The sequence below is a fragment of the Moschus berezovskii genome, chromosome X, assembly GCF_049115385.1.
Source record: "Moschus berezovskii isolate FMDL1 chromosome X, NW_MosBer_1.0, whole genome shotgun sequence".
Lineage (NCBI taxonomy): Eukaryota > Metazoa > Chordata > Mammalia > Artiodactyla > Moschidae > Moschus > Moschus berezovskii.
In genome coordinates this window covers 121,255,605-121,276,494 of record NC_142488.1, presented here as the reverse complement: position 1 = coordinate 121,276,494, position 20,890 = coordinate 121,255,605, and the positions used below count along the sequence as shown (strand labels likewise).

Sequence of the window (20,890 nt, the reverse complement as noted above, 5' to 3'; positions counted from 1 at the left end):
CATTCTTTTACTTTTAATCTATATGTATTTTTATATTTTAAATGTTTCTTAAAGATACCATTAAGGTTGTTTCTTATTTTTTTCTTACTCTGACAATATCTGAATTTTAATTGTTGTCGTTAGACAATTGATGTTTATAATAATTATTGATGTAATTGGATTAACAACCACCATATTTGTTACTTTTTTTAATTTATTGCTCTTGTTCTTTGTTCTTTTTGCCTTCTACACATTTCTAGCTCCTTGTGGTTTTAACTGAGCATTATATATGATTTCTTTTTTTCTTCTTAGCATATTGGTTATACTTCTTTTTTTTTTTAACTTTTTTAGTAGTTGCCCTAGAGTTTGCAATTTACATTTACAACTAATAAGTCCACTTTCAAATAACCCTATACCAACTTGTGGCTAGTGTAAATATGTTATCATAATATAATCCCAATTCCTTCCTCCTATTCCTTGTATCATTGCTATCATTAATTTCACTTATACATAAGCACACACACACACAAGCATACATAACTGAATGCATTGTCACTATTATTTCGAGTGAACTATTATCTGTTAGATCAAGTAAGAATAAGAAAAATTAAAGTTTTTATTTTACCTTGAGTTATTCCTTCTCTGATGCTCTTCCTTTCTGAATTTAGATCCAAGTGTCTGATTTATGTCATTTTCCTCTGTCTTAAGAACTTCTTTTAACATTTCTTGCAAAGCAGGCCTAATAACAAATTCCCTCATTTTTTCTTCATCTGAGAAGGTATTTCTCCTTTAGTTTTGAAGAATAATTTCACAAGGTACAGAATTGTAAGTTGGTGGATTTTTTTTCCCTCTCAGCACTTTGAGTATTCTCTTCATTCTAGTCTTGCCTACATGGTTTCAGAGGAAAAGTAGGATATAATTCTTATCTTTGCTTCTCTATAGTTAAGGTAGTTTTTTCCCTCTGATTTCTTTCAAGATTGTTTTTTCTCTTGAATTTTCTGAAATTTAAATGTTACATGTTTTGGCATTTATCCTACTTGATGCTCTCTGAACTTCCTGGATCTGTGGTTTTGTATCTAGCATTAATTTAGACATTCTCAGTCATTATTGTTTTACATATTGCTTCTGTTTCTCTTTTTGCTCCTGACATTCTCATTATGTATACATTACATCTTTTGTAGTTGTCTGACAATTCTTACATTTTCTTTTCTTTGGGGAGGGTGATTTTTTTTTTCTTTTTGCATTTCAGTTTAGGACGTTTCTATTGTCGACTCTTCCAACTCAGTAATTCTTTCCCCAGTCATGCTCTATCTTCTAGTAAGTCCATTAAGGGGATTTTTCATTTCTGTTCATGTATTTAATCTCTAGCATTTCTATTTGATTCTTTCAATTTCCATCTCTCTGCATACAATATCCATCTATTCTTCCACGTTGTCTACTTCTTCTGTTAAAACCTGTAGCATGTTAATAATAGTTGTTTCATTTTCTTTTTTGGCCATACCTTGTGGCTTGTACGACCTTAGTTCTCCAACTAGGGATTAAAGCTGGGCCCTTGCAGATTCAATTGAGAGAATTTATTGAAAGCATGGAGTCCTAACCACTAGACCATCAGGAAATTCTCAGTAATAGTTGTTTTAAATCCCTAGTCTGATAACTCCAACATTTCTGCTATATCTGACTGGTTCTGATCCTTGCTCCGTCTCTGCAAACTATGTTTTTTACTTTTTAGTATGCTTTGTAAATTTTGCTGAAATCTGGACATGATGTACTAGGTGAAAGGAGCTCTGTTAAATAGGACTTTTTTGGTATGGTAGTAAGATGTGGTGGGAAGAGAATCATTTTATAGTCCCATGATTTGGTCTCAGTCTTTTAGTGAGCCTGTACCTCTGAACTTCATAAGTGGTCCTCAGTTTTTTTCTCCCCACTTAGGCAGGACAGAATGGCTATGGGGGGCTGGAGCTGGTTGGTTCCCCGGGTTGGTTAGGCTCTAGTACTACTCCAGTAGGTTAGGTTCTGGTAAAATAATTTCTTCTGAAGGCAATTCTTTTACAGAAGAACATGATGCTCCGGCATATTTCAAAAAGGGTTTCTTTCTCCCCGCCCCTGCTGGAAGCACATAGGAATTTTTCTCCAGCGTTCACTCTGAGGACCAGGTGAAGCTTCTGTACATAAGACTCACAAAAGCGTAGGAACCAAGCTATGACTGGGCCTTCCTGGACTTTTTAACTCTCAGACTTGTCTACACTGAGTCTCCAGCAAATTGCCAAGTATAGTTTAGGTTTTCCTACCTTGTTACTGTTTCCTGTGGTGATATCTGCTGATGGCTTTCTGGTCTGGTAAGTTGTGATCCTCTGTATTCACCTGTTGTCTCTCCAATTGGAGGTGTATGAGTTTGCATTGTTGCTTCATTTCTCTGTTGTATCAAAGAAGAGTTGTTGATTTTTTTTCAGTTAGTTCAGCTTTTTACTTGTTGTTAGGATGGAATAGTGACTTCTAAGCTCCTTACATGCTAGACCATAAACTGGAAGTCTTTTTTTTTTAATGCCTCACTACATGGCTTGTAGGATCTCAGTTCCCTAACCAGGGATCAAGTCTGGCCCCTCAGCAATGAAAGCACAGAGTCCTAACCATTGGACCACCAGGGAATTCCCCAGGAAGTCTTGTGTCTTAAGTTTTACATTTACCTTTCCTCTGTAGGACCAGAGGAAGCTGCATTAAAAACCTGCAGTTTTAGAAAACAACTGTAAGCAAAATTATTGAGTGGACAGTCATCAATTCAAGACAATTAGCCTTCTATTTTATTATTACAGAGTCATCATTTGCTGCATTTCAAGTAGAAGTAACTGATGTTACCTAGAAATATTTTAGTGATGTTTAGAGAGAGGAATTGAAACATGATGGGGACTTTTGCGTGTTGGAATTCTGTGTTCATTTACAAAAATGAGTCTTTGTGCTTTTGTGTCCATCTCTTGCTACCATAGCCAACTCAGATCTAAAGTTGCTCATTGAGAGACTTTTCATACATGTCAATTTAAAATGCCAAGTCTTCATGGGGCTAAGGTGAACCACAACAGAACCTGGATATATGGTTTTTACTACTTTATATTGATTGTTTAGCTTTAGTATCACAGGCTGAAGCTCTGAAAGAAGAAAATGACAGCCTCCGTTGGCAGCTAGATGCCTACCGGAATGAGGTGGAACTGCTCAAGCAAGAACAGGGCAAAGCCCACAGAGAAGATGATCCAAACAAGGAACAGCAGCTGAAACTCCTACAGCAAGCCCTTCAAGGAATGCAACAGGTAAAGGCATTTTGGTTTTCTGTGGTTTTTGGAAGGCTAGTAATCAGCTCCTCACCTGTAAAAGGGCCCCCAGAAGCAAATAAGATAGTAAACCTCTTCTTGATATTCTGTTTTCTGGCATGGCTGAGGACAGGATTACATATTGTAATTCATGAAATCTTTGGTAAATACAGAGAAAACAATGGATCACCAGTTTCCAAAGAATGTACATTCAGGAAAACATACTTGACAATAAAACTACACTGAGCATAACCTAATCTTTTCTTTATGCTACCAAATATACTTTAGCATTTGAACAGTCTCAAGATCATTATTCAGTTCAGTCCAGTCCAGTCGCTCAGTCGTGACCGACTCTTTGCAACCCCATGAATCACAGCATGCCAGGCCTCCCTGTCCATCACCAGCTCCCAGAGTTCACTCAAACTGATGTCCATCGAGGTGGTGATGCCATATAGCCATCTCATCCTCTGTCATCCCCTTCACCTTCTGCCCCCAATCCCTCCGAGCATCAGAGTCTTTTCCAATGAGTCAACTCTTCACATGAGGTGGCCAAAGTATTGGAGTTTCAGCTTTAGCATCAGGCCTTCCAATGAACACCCAGTACTGATCTCCTTTAGAATGGAATAATTGGATCTCCTTGCAGTCCAAGGGACTCTCAAGAGTCTTCTCCAGCACCACAGTTCAAAAGCATCAATTCTTCGGCGATCAGCTTTCTTCACAGTCCGACTCTCACATCCATACATGACCACGGGAAAAATCATAGCCTTGACTAGACAGACCTTGGTTGGCAAAGTAATGTCTCTGCTTTTCAATATGCTATCTAGGCTGGTCATAACTTTCCTTCCAAGGAGTAAGCGTCTTTTAATTTCATGGCTGCAGTCAGCATCTGCAGTGATCTTGGGGCCCCAAAAAATAAAGTCTGACACTGTTTCCACTGTTTCCCCCTTCCCCATCTATTTCCCATGAAGTGATGGGACCAGGTGCCATGATCTTTGTTTTCTGAATGTTGAGCTTCAAGCCAACCTTTTCACTCTCCTCTTTCACTTTCATCAAGAGGCTTTTGAGTTCGTCTTCACTTTCTGCCATAAGGGTGGTGTCATCTGCATATCTGAGGTTATTGATATTTCTCCCAGCAATCTTGATTCCAGCTTGTGCTTCTTCCAGCCCAACGTTCCTCATGATGTACTCTGCATGTAAGTTAAATAAGCAAGGTGACAATATACAACCTTGATATACTCCTTTTCCTATTTGGAACCAGTCTGTTGTCCCATGTCCAGTTCTAACTGTTGCTTCCTGACCTGCATATAGGTTTCTCAAGAGGCAGGTCAGGTGGTCTGGTATTCCCATCTCTTTCAGAATTGTCCACAGTTTGTTGTGATCCACACAGGCAAAGGCTTTGGCATAGTCAATAAAGCAGAAATAGATGTTTTCCTGGAACTCTCTTGCTTTTCCCATGATCCAGCGGATGTTGTTAATTTGATCTCTGGTTCCTCTGCCTTTTCTAAAACCAGCTTGAACATCTGTAAGTTCACAGTTCTCGTATTGATGAAGCCTGGCTTTATGAAGAACTTTATTTACTTAGATATGCAAAAGTGCTGGTGAATAAGTATCTAATTGATACAATGCTAAATAATACAGTCTTTTAGAAGAAATGACTGGAATCCTACCCTTGATTTGGGTTGAAGGATGGATGTTATAGGCTTTTAAGTGTCAGTGCTTTTGGGTACATAATACCAATTTGCTTTTGTTTTGTTTTCACAGTCATTTGTGTGAATGAGTTTACCTGCACATTATCCCAAGTGTAAAAAGTAAAGTTAATAAGTGCATCCAACTGTAATTGCATTCAAAAACAATGTCTAGAAGTTTTATGTGGTTATCACCCCAACAAGCCTACTATTTAAAGATATAGCATCTGTTCCCATTATAGCAAAGTAGTACTACTTCTCAGTAAGGGTACTATCCTCTTCTGTATTGCCAGACTACCAGCCATTTTCCTTACAACTTAAATTGTGCAATAATTTTTTAGTTGTGTGCCTTGGAATTATCTAGGGCGAAGCTTATTGATGGTTAGAAATCACAAATTGTGAACATGGAGTCTCTTCTGGCACTAAGAGCCCCATGTTCCTATTACTTCTGCTATCGTTGTCTTCCTATGTGACAAGCAAGATCACATTAATATTTCACCTTTCCTATTAACAAAATGTGTGAAGTAATGGTTACCTTCCTTTTATTGTCACCATGGAGTTTAATTAGAACATGTAAGTTACATCAGAGTTCTTTCCACCAAAAAATTACATCTCCTCAGCTAGACATCAAAGAATTTTGACAATGTATATTATACTGTGTCTTTTATCCTTCTCAATGGTCTTTTGCAAGCCTCTGAAAAGCAAACCATTTTCCTATTGTGGTTTTCCCCTCTTTCCTTGATTTTGAAACCACTCCACCTAAGAATGGAGCGGTTCAGTTGAAAACTAATGAACTTTTTTGTTTTCATTACATCGCTTCAAAAACCTCAGTGAGACAATTAGGTCTCTACATCCTGAAAAATTAATTTTACTTATTTTGATTACCTTTTATTGGAAAGTATCCATGTAAACCATGGTAAAATTTCTGCCATCTTATCCCCAATAGATGTATAGTCTAATATGTTGGTTAAGAACACTGGCTGTGGGGTTGACTTACCCTGAACTGAAATTCCAACTGTGGCACTGACTGTCTCAATAGCCTTAGGCAAACCACTAAACCTCTCTAATCTTAGAGCTTATGTATCATAGGATTATTGTGAGGCTTAAATGAGATCATGCATGTGAACCCTTTGCATAATACTTGGCACATGTTAGATACTAAATACATAGTATTCATAATAATCATTAACGATGAATCCAGTTCCTTGCCTACTGATAAGGGAACTAACATTTGTGAAATTGGATTCTTTACTACTTTCCTCATAGAAATTGAGCTTGGCTAGAAAAATGGCTATTTGCAAGAATGCTTTACAACATTAAGCTCAGTTCTATGCCAAAATCAAGATATTGTCCACATAGTATCAACTGCACCCTACCCTTACATCACTTCCTTGGTGGCTCAGGGATAAAGAATCCCCATGCCAATGCAGGAGACCCAGGTTTAGTCCCTCAGTCAGGAAAATCCCCAGGAGAAGGAAATGGCAAACCACGCCAGTATTCTTGCCTGGGAAATATCATGGACAGAGGAGCCTGGCGGGCTACAGTCCATGGGGTCACAGAGTCAGACATGACTTAACAACTGAACAACAACAACACCCTTACATCTGGCTGGAATAGGAAAATTAAGTGATTAGACCAATTAGTTTCTAAAATATGAACAAATCCAAAAGACTTATAAGAGCCAGATAAAATAATTTCAAGTGAAAAGTGTCTTGATTTTCCCTTTAGTATCTTTGCATGGAGAAATGAGTGTGTGTGCTGGGGGAAAGTGAGGCAGGCCTGCCTAATATCTAACTTCATCCAGGGTTTTTAAGTGAAGTATGGCTTCTTACTATATCGGAGAAGGCAATGGCAAGCCACTCCAGTACTCTTGCCTAGAAAATCCCATGGATGGAGGAGCCTGGTAGGTTGTAGTCTGTGGGGTCGCTAAGGGTCGGACACGACTGAGCGACTTCACTTTCACTTTTCACTTTCACACATTGGAGAAGGAAATGGCAACCCACTCCAGTGTTCTTGCCTGGAGAATCCCAGGGATGGGGGACCCTGGTGGGCTTCTGTCTATGGGGTCACACAGAGTTGGACACGACTGAAGTGACGCAGCAGCAGCATGGCTTCTTAGGACTTGATTATCTTTGGTCTTTCTTGTAGCATCTACTCAAAGTCCAAGAGGAGTACAAAAGGAAAGAAGCTGAACTGGAAAAAATCAAAGATGACAAGTTACAGGTGGAAAAAATGCTGGAAAATCTCAAAGAAAAGGTACATGAATCCTAAGTGTTCCTTTTCCCTTGTTCTCTTCCTGCTTTTCAGTGACAATGAAAATCCCCTCGAAGTTCCTACCAAAAGGTGTCAAATGCAAAGTCTTTGGTTGAATGGAGATTAAAAGCCTCCTCTCCAGGCTAATTCTTGAATCAAGGGCTCAGCATTTAGATATGAGTCCTTGGCAGTTCTGAAGTTTCAGGAAAGTATACTTTTCAATGAATAAAATGTCTGTCCATCCATAATATTCCTTAGTCTTCCTTCTTGAAAACGATCAGAGTATATACCTCATCACTGCTTCCTTCAGTCAAAGTCCGTGTGACACAAAATACTTTTAATTAAGCATTTAATTAAATGAAGAAACTCAAGTACAACTAGAACATTGAACATTGACATTTCTTTGCAGACACTCCATCGAGTATAATAATGAGCTGCTGTAAGGTTGAAATAGCCAAAACCAAAAGTGGGGCATGGGAGGACTTGGAAAGCAAACAAGGAGACACATTATGCTAAAGCTAGATAATAGTAACAGGGAAGGCAAAATGGGATTCTGCCTAATGAGAGTCTGCAGCCATAAGAACTGCCAACGAGGACCTCAGAGAAAATATACTAAATTTCTGGATGAATTAATGTATCACAACCATGCATTGGGTGTCCAGTGTATTTAAGGTGTATAAAGTCAATTGGTGGCGTCTCCGTGTCACACCTCTCTAACCTCCTTTATGCCTGAACCAAGTGAAGTTATTCTCTGAAAAGAAAGGCCCATTGACCAGAGCTGCCTGACTTTAATGTCTCAGAAGGAAGAGAAGACTAGAAGCTTAGACCAAGAGCCAGAAATCAATTCCACAGTTCTGCAGTTCCACAAGAGCTTGTGCCCTTTCTCTTCTGTGCGCAGCTCAGAAAGATGCAATGCATACAGGCCCTGGGTGTGTTTGTGAGCACAGTGACTCCCCTGGAGTGCCATTAAGAACTGGCAACCTTGGTGTAGTTGAAACAAATGATGGAAAGTGTTTTCCAGAGGCCATTTGCGATATGCTTTTAATTCTTCCACTTCATAAAACCAACTCAATTTCCAGTTTTGTGGGTGCTATTAAAGAAACCAGCATAATCCCAGACAAATTCATTTATCAAGCATTTAATTGAAAAGTGCCAAAGCTGCTCTATTTAGCAAGACTTGCCTCATACAAGCAGAGCTTCTAAAATGTCCCAGAGCTTCTACTTAGCTCTGTTTCACTTCTTGCATAAAATGGAATGTGTTGTGTAGCCAGAAGGCTATAGATAAACAGGGGGTTACACTAATGACATTAAGCTTAAAATCACTCTTCAGGATTGACATCACTAATTGACTTGAGGATGTTTTAGTGTAATCAGCCCTCTGCTTTGTAAAGTATTTCATTTAAAGAAGCGAAGGGTCAAATGGTACAGAAGATTCTTGCAGTTTTAGAACTAAGTCTAAGTGTCTCCCATTTTGAAACTGCATATACCATGAAAGAAAGTGAAGTAGCTCAATCGCGTCTGGCTCCTTGCAACCCTGTGGACTGTAGCCTACCAGGCTCCTCCATCCATGGGATTTTCCAGGCGAGAATACTGGAGTGGGTTGCCATTTCCTTCTCCAGGGAATCTTCCTGACCCAGGGATCAAACCTGGGTCTCCCGCATTTCAGGTAGATGCTTTAACCTCTGAGCCACCAGGGAAGCCATGGAGTGGCAGCTAAAGAGGACAGAAGGAAAGATGCAACTGATAATGAGAAACATGTGGGTCAGAATATGTTTTTGTCCTGTTATTTTAAGGGAGGCTTCCTTCAGAGAAAGTCATGAGAGTTCATTATAAACTGATCTTCTCTGGGAAGCTGATTTGTGACCACATATTTCAAACTGACACAATTAGGTTAGAAAGCAAAGTACCATCACATTAGACTGGAAAAATAATTTCAGGTTGAAAGGAAAGCAATAAGTTTTGGTGAGGAGGGATCTTTTTTCTTTTTGTTTGGGTTTCTTGACAGTAAACCGCAGTGTGAGTTATCGTCAGTGTTTTGCAATATAACAATGTGACTTATGTCTGTCTTCCTGCAGAAAGAACTAGCTCTTTGAATCTGCTAGTAAAATGCAAGGTGATAAGCAGCCCTTCAATATACCTTCTAATTTTTTAAATGCCAGCTGTAATAAAACTGAAGTCAGGTTTCAGTCAGGCTGCATTTTGATTCAAGATAGCTAAAACTTCTCAGAATGTCTTCATATCTTAAATCAACCCCAATCTGTTAAACTCTCATACTTACGAAATGTCTTACTGGATCATGTAATGTTTTAAGGGGGTTAGAAGCAGATGTACAGCCTGTGGCTTAGAAGTGAGCCAGCAGTTTAAATCAAACTTGGCATGATGGTTACTGACCGGATTGGATTCTAAAGGCCAAAGATTGAGTAGGTCATCAAGAAAGATTTCCCTTCTGACTACAGCCTGGAAGCCTGTAAATCCACAAAACAACATGTCTTGCAGCAAAGACCATTAGTTTCATTCAGGGACAGCATCCTGGAAGCTTTGAAGGCATCTTTAAAGGAAAAAAAGAAGGAAGCCTGTCCCTGCTGAGAGCTTGTGGAAGGAAAGAAGTGACAAAACATTTGAGTCAACCATGATCCACTCCCCTTGCAGGCCATTTCCCCAGCGCTCTCTTTTACAATAGCAATGATACTGAAGCAGGGATTTCTTTCATTCCTTCTTCTGAATACTCTTCCTTCACAGTCATAATACAGAAAAGATGTTCTCAATACCCAAAGAGAGAAAGAAAGATCCAAGAGAGGTCTGGAGGCCTTTTTCAGTTTGGTTGTTGGTCATGGATTTCACCCGAGCACTCTTGTGAAATATATCCACTGTGCTCAGAAAGAGAAAGCTTTCAACAACAAAGAAGGCCACTGATTACTGATAGTTTTGGCAGCAGTCATTTCTTGCTTTAAAGTCATAAATATCCTAACTGATGATGCCCTTATCAGAGAGGAGAGAGAGAGAAAGAGCTGCTGCTGCTGCTGCTGCTGCTAAGTCACTTCAGTCGTGTCCGACTCTGTGCGACCCCAGAGACAGCAGCCCACCAGGCTCCCCCGCCCCTGGGACTCTCCAGGCAAGAACACTGGAGTGGGTTGCCATTTCCTTCTCCAATGTGTGAAAGTGGAAAGTGAAAAGTGAAAGTGAAGTCGCTCAGTCGTGTCCGACCCTTAGTGACCCCACGGACTGCAGCCTGCCAGGCTCCTCCATCCATGGGATTTTCTAGGCAAGAGTACTGGAGTGGCTTGCCATTGCCTTCTCCAGAGAAAGAGAGCTGATAGTCAATAAATAAAGGCTCTAATTTTCAGTTCAAGAGCCAACAGTTGATTACCCATGAATGGATCAGCTACAGTGTAGATTCTTCATTCAAATATGGGACTGACTTTTAGCAGAGTGTGGAACCTAAACTAAAAAAGAATGGTCCTTTTCACGTTGGATGGCCTGAGATGAAATCCTGGCTCTATCATTTTCTAGCAATGCGATCTTAGGCAAGTTACCTAATTTATCTGAGCCTCACTTTCCTCACCTGTAGAATGGAAATAAAACTTACCTTCCAGTTCCTGGCATCTCACAGACAATTAATGCTGGGTAGGGTTCCCAAGATTACCAGATTTGGTCTGGTTCCCAAGTCAAGAATGATGAAGGCAGAAGGAAAAAAAAATTAGTGAAGATGTATGTCTAAATCTGTGTGTGTGTTTTGAAGCCTTATAAGTAAGCTTTGGATTATCAGTGATGCTTTTATAGTTTACAGTATTTTCTCTTCCATTCAATAATCAAAATTGCACAGTATTGCTTTTGAGGTGCTGTTAAGAAGTTCACTGTTGTATAATTGGAACCAAGTCTGTTACCATATGGGGCTTCCCTGGTGGCTCAGTGGTAAAGAATCTACCTGTCAATGCAGGAGACCTGGGTTCAATCCCTGGCTTGGGAAGATCCCCTGGAGTGGGAAATGGCAACCCACTCCAGTATTCTTTTGCCTGGAGAATCCAATGGACAGAGGAGCCTGTGGGGCTATAATCCATGGGGTCTCACAGAGTCGGATGCGACTGAGCACAACGACAACATAATTGGAGGGCTTCCCAGGTGGCTCAGTGGTAAAGAATCTGCCTGCCAATGCAGGAGATGCAGGAGACATGGGTTTGATCCCTGGGTTGGGAAGATTCCCCTGGAGGAGGAGATGGCAACCCACTCCAGTATTCTGGCCTGGAGAATCCCATGGACAGAGGAGCCTGGCGGGCTACAGTCCTGCCAGGGTTGCAAAGAGTCGGACAGGACTGAAGCGACTTAGCACGCATGCATGCACTGTTACCATATAAGGTGCACTGACCTAGGAGACATATTATTCCCACAGGAAAGCTGTGCCTCTAGACTGTGTGCGTCGAGCCAGGATAGTGATTACCCTCTGGAGAAGACTCTGAACAGCTGTCCTGTCAAATCTGAACGCGAAGCCCTGCTAGTGGGTAAGGAAATGAACACATTCAACGTATAAAGTGCAGTGGAGTGGGGGGAAGGAGTAACCTAGGATGAATGAGCACATGCCAAGTGTTCATGAGGCATGCCAGTGCAAGAACCCAGAGCGCTGAAGATGACAGGATAAGGACAAGAACAGATTTCAGTCAAAATGGTAACAGCATCTCCCAGCCCTCTTCAAGCTCCTGGTGGCCACTGCCACATCAAGTGTGTCAGTATAAGCACTATGCTAAGAGGGGGTCTGCTAGAGAAGCACGTGGTAGATTTTTAAAAGTTAGGTGAGCCCTCTCACTCCCTCTCAAGGGGGAGTGCAGACATTGTTTGGCAGACAGCTTCCCCAGATGAGCCTCTTAAATCTTCCCAGGTTACTGGCAGGCAACCCAGGAGGCTGTCTGTGGGATGTTTGAACACTGATGGGCTCTGATGAGACAAATGCTAGAATTGCTCTCACTACATAGAAATTGATTGACAGAGGCAAGATAGCATAAGTGGTTAAGGAATCAGACAGAACTGGCTTCCTGTCTTGACCCCTCCATTTCCATCTTTGAGCTTCAGTTCCTCCATCTTCAAAATGGGAATAATGTTAGCTATCTCAAAGCAGCTGTAGGTATTAAATACAACAATTCATCTAAATCACTTAACACAGTGTCCAGCCCACAGCAAGCCCTCAATGAATGAGAACCATTTTGCATTTAATGGCACTATTCACAAATGCTTGTTGACTTTACATTCTGTCTGGAGAACAGTGGCAGATGGAGGTCTGAAAATATTCAGTCATTTAAAAAAGGCTGATCTTGGGCCTCAGCAGATAATCCCAGCTGCGTTCTAGGAATCTGAGCCGCACAGTAGCCCCACCCCAATCTCGAAAGTTCTCCACACTAATTAGCTTCTGCATATTTTGAAGATACATCTGCCTCCTTCGGTAATGGATATTATAGTCAGATCTAACACATTGATATGATAATAAAGATGCACAGGGGATCTGCCAGTGAGTCTTCAAGAAGAGTGACAACTTATTTCCGTTTTCCAACTCAAAGTTCTTTAACAAATTGGCATGGCAACAGGGAGACCTGTCAGAGGAGAGCCATGGGTAGGAGGAAGCCTCTGAAAATGGTTAGTCCTAGAAACAAAGATTCTTAAGATAAGTGTTTCATGTTTTGTTTTGTATTTTTAAAGAAAGAAGTCTTGAGCTGACAGAAAGGAAGATCTGTTTTTTTAAATTGGTTATTTGGGTGTGAACCCACAAAAACTACTTCATGTTTTGAAACCTCTGGAGTTATTTCTTGGCGTTTGACAGCCTTTCTTGGTCATAACATCTAGAATTCCTTTGAGCATGGACTGTATTCTTCAGAATTTAAGTTTCTCAGCTTGAGTCAGTGTTTGGAAATTCAATTTACCAAGTCATTTAAGAGGAAAGTAGTGTTATAAGCAATAGTATCCATTTTGAGTAGAGTTTTGAATCCTACCGTCAGTTCTTCTTGGATCCTCCAACCCACCCACTTGCCATCTAATATTTGGAGGATTTTTGCAAAGAACTTATTTGCACTTCAACCTACCATTTAAACTTGTAATATGCTTTGTCAATTGCTTAAAAGGATAGACAAGTTGTAGTTTTATAAACCAAATTGAAGTTAGCTTTTATTTCTTGCCAGTTTTCTGTAAGCTCAATTCTGAATCCATGTGATATACCTAAGATTTTATGAAAGGAGATGAATTTTTTTAAAAAAAGAAAAAAATAGTAGACTTTTGAACAATTTATATTCTACCTGTTGCCAGATAAAGTAGTATTAGCACAATTAACCTGATGGCCAAAATAATTTAGGCAATCTATGTAGCCGCCAATCACCCCAGAGTTATGCTGAGTAGCAGTAATGCACATTCCTGGAGGCTGTAAATTGCTATAAGAATTCTGATACTGGAAGAGATTCAGGACTCTGAGGACAAACAGAATGCTAGTCATCACCTGAATGAATGAAATGTTTGTCTTTTCTTTACAGAGCTACTCACAGAATAAAACCCAAATACAATCAACAGATTCTCTTGTGAGAAGCACAAGTTTAATCAGGCAAAGTACATGATTTGTACTTTTGCCACAACAGCAAGACATGATTAAATGCATAAGAGGCTAAAATCCAGTGTAAGACAGTGCAGAAGAACTGCAAAAAACCCAGCACAATCAAAATTCATTGTAAAAGTTTAAATTCATTATAAAATGTAGAACTCAAATGGCATTTAGCCATCAGGAATGATGGGAGTGACTCCTCAAATGCCAGTTTTTCTGCAGGTGGTATAGGGTAATGAGAGGCAGTTCACAGAGTGGTTGAGAGCGATTGTTTGGGTTCAAATACCTGCCACTTACCAGCTGTGTGACTTAGGGCAAGTTACTTAAACATTCTGTGCCTCAATGTCTCCTCATCTGTGAAAGGGGAATGGTAATACCTACCTCACAGGGTTGTGAAGATTAAATGACTGTGTGTGTGTGTGTGTGTGTGTGTATAATGAGTGTATGTCTGTGTGTGTGTGTATATATATATGTAAACTTAGAAGAATACCTGATGTGTGTGTGTGTGTGTGTGTGTGTGTATAATGAGTGTATGTCTGTGTGTGTGTGTATATATATATGTAAACTTAGAAGAATACCTGATGTGTAATATGGTATACATATGAGCTGACTCTTGCTAGACACTATCATGTGGAATCTCAGTGAATACAACGCTCAAGTGTAACCTCCATGCTATTGTGTTTATAGGAATTATCTCCACATTCCTTCATGTCCACCCATTTGGAGCAAGCATTGAATATATCTGCTCCTACTTGCACCGTCTTGATAATAAGGTATGTGGGGTCCTGAGATGGGCATGCAATGCGATGTAGGGTTCTTTGTGAACAGGTGGCCTCACTCTTCTCAAGCACAAATAAGTGACAGGGAGGCCTGGAGTGCTATGATTCATGGGGTCGGAAAGAGTCGGATACGACTGAGCAACTGAACTGACTGACTGACTGACTGAATCACTGTAAGGAAAATTCCTTCACCTATTTTCTCACTGTGATTCAGCATCAAGTTTCTCTCTTGCAAGTAGGGTGGCCATCTGTCCCTGTTTGCCTGGGGCTGAGGGATTTCCTGGGACTTGGGACTTCCAGTGCTGATACCAGGGAAGTCCTGGGACAATCTGAATGAATTGGCCACCCTGCTTCCAAGATACATCTTCGAAGAATTTTCCTCCTTTCTCTTAATTTACATATCAGATGCTAATTAAGCATTATTTCCCACCAGTCAAACTTCTGCCCTGGACCTTTGCTGCTAAGTCGCTTCAGTCTTGTCCGACTCTGTGCGACCCCATAGACGGCAGCCCACCAGGCTCCCCCGTCCCTGGGATTCTCCAGGCAAGAACACTGGAGTGGGTTGCCATTTCCTTCTCCAATGCATGAAAGTGAAAAGTGCAAGTGAAGTCGCTCAGTTGTGTCCGACTCTTAGCGACCCCATGGACTGCACCCTACCAGGCTCCTCCGTCCATGGGATTTCCCAGGCGAGAGTACTGGAGTGGGTTGACATTGCCTTCTCCTGGACATTTAGACATTAGCAAATATAAATTTTCAATTGGAAGTCTTATTCCAACCACCTCCCAGACTGTTGATATCACCACTGCCATTATCTAAAATGACACAATCCAGGCAGGGACACAAGAAGTTGGAACAATGAGTCTGTAATACAGACTGAATGTTTGCTCACAGCTGATCTCATGGACCAGTTTCTTCCCTGGATGCCACCTGTAGGGAACTCACAAAGCCTCAGAAGCCAGGGTAAGTGCCAGTTACCTAGAAAGTCAAGGATGCATGCCTCATATAGGCAGGAGGGGGCATGTGACCCCTCAGAATAAATAAAGTCCTGATAGATCTTTCTTCAGAAACAGAATTCAGTTAAAGCTTCTCATGGATTATACTCACTATTTCACAGGTTCTGGGCCTTTTGACAAGTGCCATTGGAATACAGATTCCTGACAGTCAGCTGTCCAAAGTATTAAGCCATTTAAGAATATGTCCTCTTAACAGAGGCACTGGCCCATTTGGAAATCCAGAAGGTGATTCATCCTCCTCGTGGCATTTGTTTTAGTTCTAGCTAGCACTCCCCTGTCATTTATCTCTGGGAAGAGATACTATTCTGCAATTAAGTGGCTGGCCCATTTGACAGTGAAAGAGGAATGGAATGTGAGCACGAGGAACAAGGGATCTGTTGAAGTGATTTGAAATTGAACTCTGTGTCAATAAAAACAATCTTTTTTAATTGCAAAAATAATGCAAACATATTATCTTTTAAATGTAAGCAATATAGAACTACAGTAAAGGCAAATGGACAGTTACCCGCAATGTCACCTCTCAAGGATAACCATCATTGGTGGTTTGGCATATCTTATTCAGACTCTTTTGTATACATCTGCTGTACCTATATTGTATATATATTTCTATAAACAGTATAGATTTATGTTTTTTGAAGTGAGGATTCAATTCTACATGATACTCTGCAGTGTGCTTCTTTCACTTGACTAGATACAGCCCAGCACTAGCACTGGGGACAAAGCATGACCTGACTCCCAGTCTAGTGCCAATTCCTCCTGAGCAGCTTCCTGCCAGGGTAGTGCCAGGGCCTCCCAAAGAGAGTCTGCAATGGTACCAATGGAATCTGGGGGTCCCTCCTACCAGCTTTAGGAATGTTCAGAGTGGCAGCAACTTGGGGTTTCTTTACGGATCCCCTAGGGCTCTTCAGTCAGGTCCTAGTGCCCAAGTTCACAGTTAGGAAAGTTGCTGCTAACATAAAGATGACCACATGAAGCAAGCCCTAAGGGTCCACAGATTTATTTTTGTTTTTGCATTGATATATGCGTGTGTGTGTGTGAGAAAGAGAGAAGTGGGAACACAGAGCTGTTTATTCCTGTCACTTTTCCTTTGAAAACTAAGACATGTGTGAAGACTTCTGCTTTGGTGGCAGCCATTTTTGCCTCCCTCCCCTCCCCAAAGGGTTTGCAGCTTCAGTGGACCTGAATATAACATCACCAGCACTGATAAGCCATCATTCAGCTGGCTGCAGACCCAAGGCTCTCCACACAACTGACACCAGCTCTTTCCCAGAGAAAGCTCAGTGGCGATCAATCTCAAAAAACATCCTTCTAAGTGAAAGAAACTAGTCACAAAAGGCTATAGATTGTATAGTTCCACATATATGAAATTTCCCTCCAGAATGTAAAACCACAGTGAAAAAACCTGAGTCTGGGTTGGGGAGTAAGGACACAAAGGAACACAAAGTGACACAAAGGAACTTTGGGGAATATTGTAAAACTGAATTGTGGTGACAGTTGTACAATTGTATAACTTTGCTAAGATTCATCAATGTGTACATATAAAGTAGGTGAATTTACTGTATGTAAGTTATACCTAAATAAAGCAGTCATGAAATACAGAAACAAAAAGAAAACTCAGAGGACTCAGGTGATCATAGCAGAAGAAGGCTTCCATCTAGAATCCATTAAACCAACCACACATGCACAGGAAGGGGAAGGTCAACCCCACACCCAGCACACACATGCACACATCAGCTTTCTAAAGCAGCACTAGGGGGAAGCCAGGTCAGGTAGGTGGGGCTGGCTTTAAATGGAGATGTCCTCTCTCTCCCACAGATCTGTACCAGTGATGTGGAATGTCTCATGAGCCGACTCCAGCACACCTTCAAGCAGGAAATGACTGGAGTGGGAGCCAGTCTGGAGAAGAGATGGAAATTCTGTGGCTTTGAGGGCTTGAAACTGACCTGAATCCCTTTGCTTAACAACCTGGGATCCTCAAAATACATGTGTGTTGGACAAGCTTTTAGAGAGTGATTTGTATTTTCAATGCTTTTCAAGTGGAAATTGCTTTAAATTTATCAGTTCATTCCTGGAATATCTTTTGAGTTAAAATAAGGATCCTAGAACAGCACTTCGAGCTACAGGTCTTTATAGAAGTCGACTTAAACCTCAAGTGCTGTAACTTCCTCTCCTTCTGTCAATTGGTTGTCTTTTTTTATTAGTAGTATTAAAAAGGCCTGAGGCTAATGCATATTTAGGGTGTTTTCAGTGTCTGTACTACTGTTGTAGACTTTGGTATTTTTTAAACACTGTTAACTGAAATGTTTTGATGATTTGTACGTGATTTGTGTTTCAAAACTTCTCTTTACATTAATGTTGCTACTGGTGAAAGGAATGACAGGAGCACTAGGAACTCCATAACTGCCATTGTCTTTCCAATCCCCAGTAGGCCAGTGAGTGAATAACGCATCAGTGTCTTCTAGAAGGTGCCTGACCAGGTTCACCTTTTAAAAGACAAAGCATGGTTTGTGGCTTTTTGCAAAATTACTGTGAACCAAAAGTTGACAAATGTTTCAGAGTTATTTTCTCTAATGTATCAGATAACAGGTTTATTTCAAAATTTAAAAAAAAAAAAACAATGTATTCACGAAAAGCAAGTGTCCAGTATGACTGGCATGTGTATGTGATATTCAGAATCACCTTGTAAATAGTTTGCTTTTAAAGGAGGGCATGTTTTCTATGAATTAAAACACACCTGTGTGCTCGCCTTCACACAAACACACATACACATTGGCAGAAGGAGTTTATTTTAATATGCTTTCTCCTCTGGCCTTCTGACAAAGTCTGGTGGTCCCTTTTCTTTTGCTGTCAGTGTGTTGAATTGCAAACCATGTACTGCTGTAAATACTATGTTTACTTAATGCTGAATGTTTGCAAACAGTTGATAGGAGTATTAATAGAGAATTCTTGATAATGAATAAATAATGAGCTAGGGTGTGTGAAGCTTCATGCAAATAGGTCAGCTCCACCTGGGGTGCTGAGGACAAGTCCAGTTGTGCATGGACCAGTCAGAAGTCCTGCTTGATGGGAAAGAAAGGGAAAGGATGAGGACTGGGGGTTTATATCCTGAGGCAGAGATGATCTTTTCTTCTGTGGTGGTGGTGGTGCTTATAATAACATCAGCATGCCCTCCCTTGAGTCTTGATTGAAAAGAAGAGAATGTACTAAGTAAACAAAGCCAATGAAGAGTATTTCAGGAAAATACTTTGTAAATCAGATGTCAGTAGTGTTCAAAGTTGTATTTTTAAAAGATAAATATTCCTTTTATACCTCAGTTTGGTGTCCTGTTTTGAATTTTTTGCTCTCTAAGTAATCCTTTAGTAAATCATCTCAATTTCCTCCTTTGAGTTACCAGAATATTGGAAGAAGATGCTAAACCTTCTGCTTTGACAGCTAGAAATAGGATTCCACAGCAGCCCATTCATGCTGAAAGCTGGCTTCCCGCTGAGTACCCAGCTGTGGCACCAGCAGGAAGCAAAGGTTATTTTTACACTAGCTTCCTCACTGAAGCATCTCTGCCATCAATGCTACAGAAAGCTTTGATTCATCAGTCTCAGAGGTCCTGGAATGCCTTGTTTTAATAACATCTATGAAATCAGGGGAAATTTGCCACTTATCAATTATTTCTTATTTAAATAAGTTAAATAAAATGCATTTAAAGCAACACCCATGCCGCTTGTTCTCCTTCCCTTGATCCACTTCTAGTATAAATGCTCTTTTCCTATTATTTCTGCCAATGTAGTCCAGGTGTACTGCTCCTAACCTGCTTGAATATACTAGTTGCAATGGTGAATTTTGTGTCTCAAGTTTGCTACACTGTAGTGCCCAGTTGCTTGGTCTAACACCAGTCTAGATGTTGCTGTTAAGGCATTTCTGAGATGTGATTAACATTTAAACCAGTAGACTTTGAGTAACATATCTTACCCTCCACAAAGTAGGTGGGCCTCGTCCAGTGAGTTGTGAAAGACTGAAAACCTCCAAGGAGAAAATAATTGTGTCTCCAGATTTCTTTGGACTCAAAACTGCAGCATTAACAGCAGTCAGAATTTCTAGACCGTCAGCTGCTGCTGCTACTGCTACTACTGCTTCTAAGTCGCTTCAGTCATGTCCGACTCTGTGCAACCCCATAGACGGAAGCCCACCAGGCTCCCCCGTCCCTGGGATTCTCCAGGCAAGAACGCTAGAGTGGCTTGCCATTTCCTTCTCCAATGCATGAAAGTGAAAAGTGAAAGTGAAGGCGCTCAGTCGTGTCCGACTCTTCGTGACCCCATGGACTGCAGCCTACCAGGCTCCTCCGTCCATGGGATTTTCCAGGCAAGAGTACTGGAGTGGGGTGCCATTGCCTTCTAGTCCTACAAAATATCAAACTTGCCAACACCCACAATCACATCAGCCAATTCCTATTATATATATATATATATATATATATATATACAGACTTCCCTGATGGTTCAGAGGTTAAAGCATCTGCCCGCAATGCGGGAGACCTGGGTTCGATCCCTGGGTCGGCAAGATCCCCTGGAGAAGGAAATGGCAACCCACTCCAGTATTCTTGCCTGGAGAATCCCATGGACGGAGGAGCCTGGTGGGCTACAGTCCATGGGGTCGTGAAGAGTCGGAGACAACTGAGCGACTTCACTTTCACATATATATATACACACACACATATACATATGTGTATACACATATGTATATGTATATATACATCCGATTGGTTCTGTTATCCGATTGGTTCTGTTTTTTGGAGAATCCTAATGCAGCAGTCAGAGTTGTTAAAACGTATAAAAATAGAGTATGTATGTAATCAAATTGCAGCACATACCATCTCTCACAATCTTTTTCATTCATCATAGAAATCTATTAAAGAAGCTACTTTTTTCCTTACAACTGTCCAGTGCTATTTATTGTTCTGTTGTTCCTCCTAAAGTTTGAAATTTTACTGTTTTGTTATTTTGAGGAGATACAGGAGTTAGATTTTTCCATATAAAAATGAGTAGAATTCTTCTATTTTACAAATAGCTGTTTCATCTCTCTTCCTAGTCCTGTGACATTGCCAGTTCTGCTTTTTTTAATATTAGCAAGTGGCTTATTAAATGTCTATCGTGCAAATGGAAAAGTTAGTTTTTAGAGAAAATTGGACACATATCTATATTCAAGTTATACAGTGTTTCATATTTAATTGTGCCCCCAAATGTATGCTTTTCATATAATGCAGAATAAACTGTGTTACTTGAAAAGACAGCATAGATGCGCAAGACCTTTTGACTCACCTGGT

General features: G+C 40.6%; 1 protein-coding gene across 11 annotated transcripts in view; it reads left to right on the top strand.

Moving 5' to 3' along the window:
- Positions 1-20,502, top strand: part of ENOX2 (ecto-NOX disulfide-thiol exchanger 2) — a 299,140-nt gene extending 278,638 nt beyond the window's left edge. For 9 of the 11 annotated variants that reach the window (XM_088834185.1, XM_055437793.2, XM_055437789.2 and 6 more), the window contains 5 exons: positions 3,097-3,278; positions 7,112-7,219; positions 11,604-11,712; positions 14,472-14,557; positions 17,392-20,502. In XM_088834185.1, coding sequence (XP_088690311.1) covers positions 3,097-3,278; positions 7,112-7,219; positions 11,604-11,712; positions 14,472-14,557; positions 17,392-17,523 — 617 coding nt within the window. In that variant the 3' untranslated portion in view covers positions 17,524-20,502. The remainder of the gene's footprint in view (positions 1-3,096; positions 3,279-7,111; positions 7,220-11,603; positions 11,713-14,471; positions 14,558-17,391) is intronic. The other 2 variants (XM_055437785.2, XM_055437786.2) reach the window with 2 other exon arrangements.
- Positions 20,503-20,890: the final 388 nt, after the last annotated feature.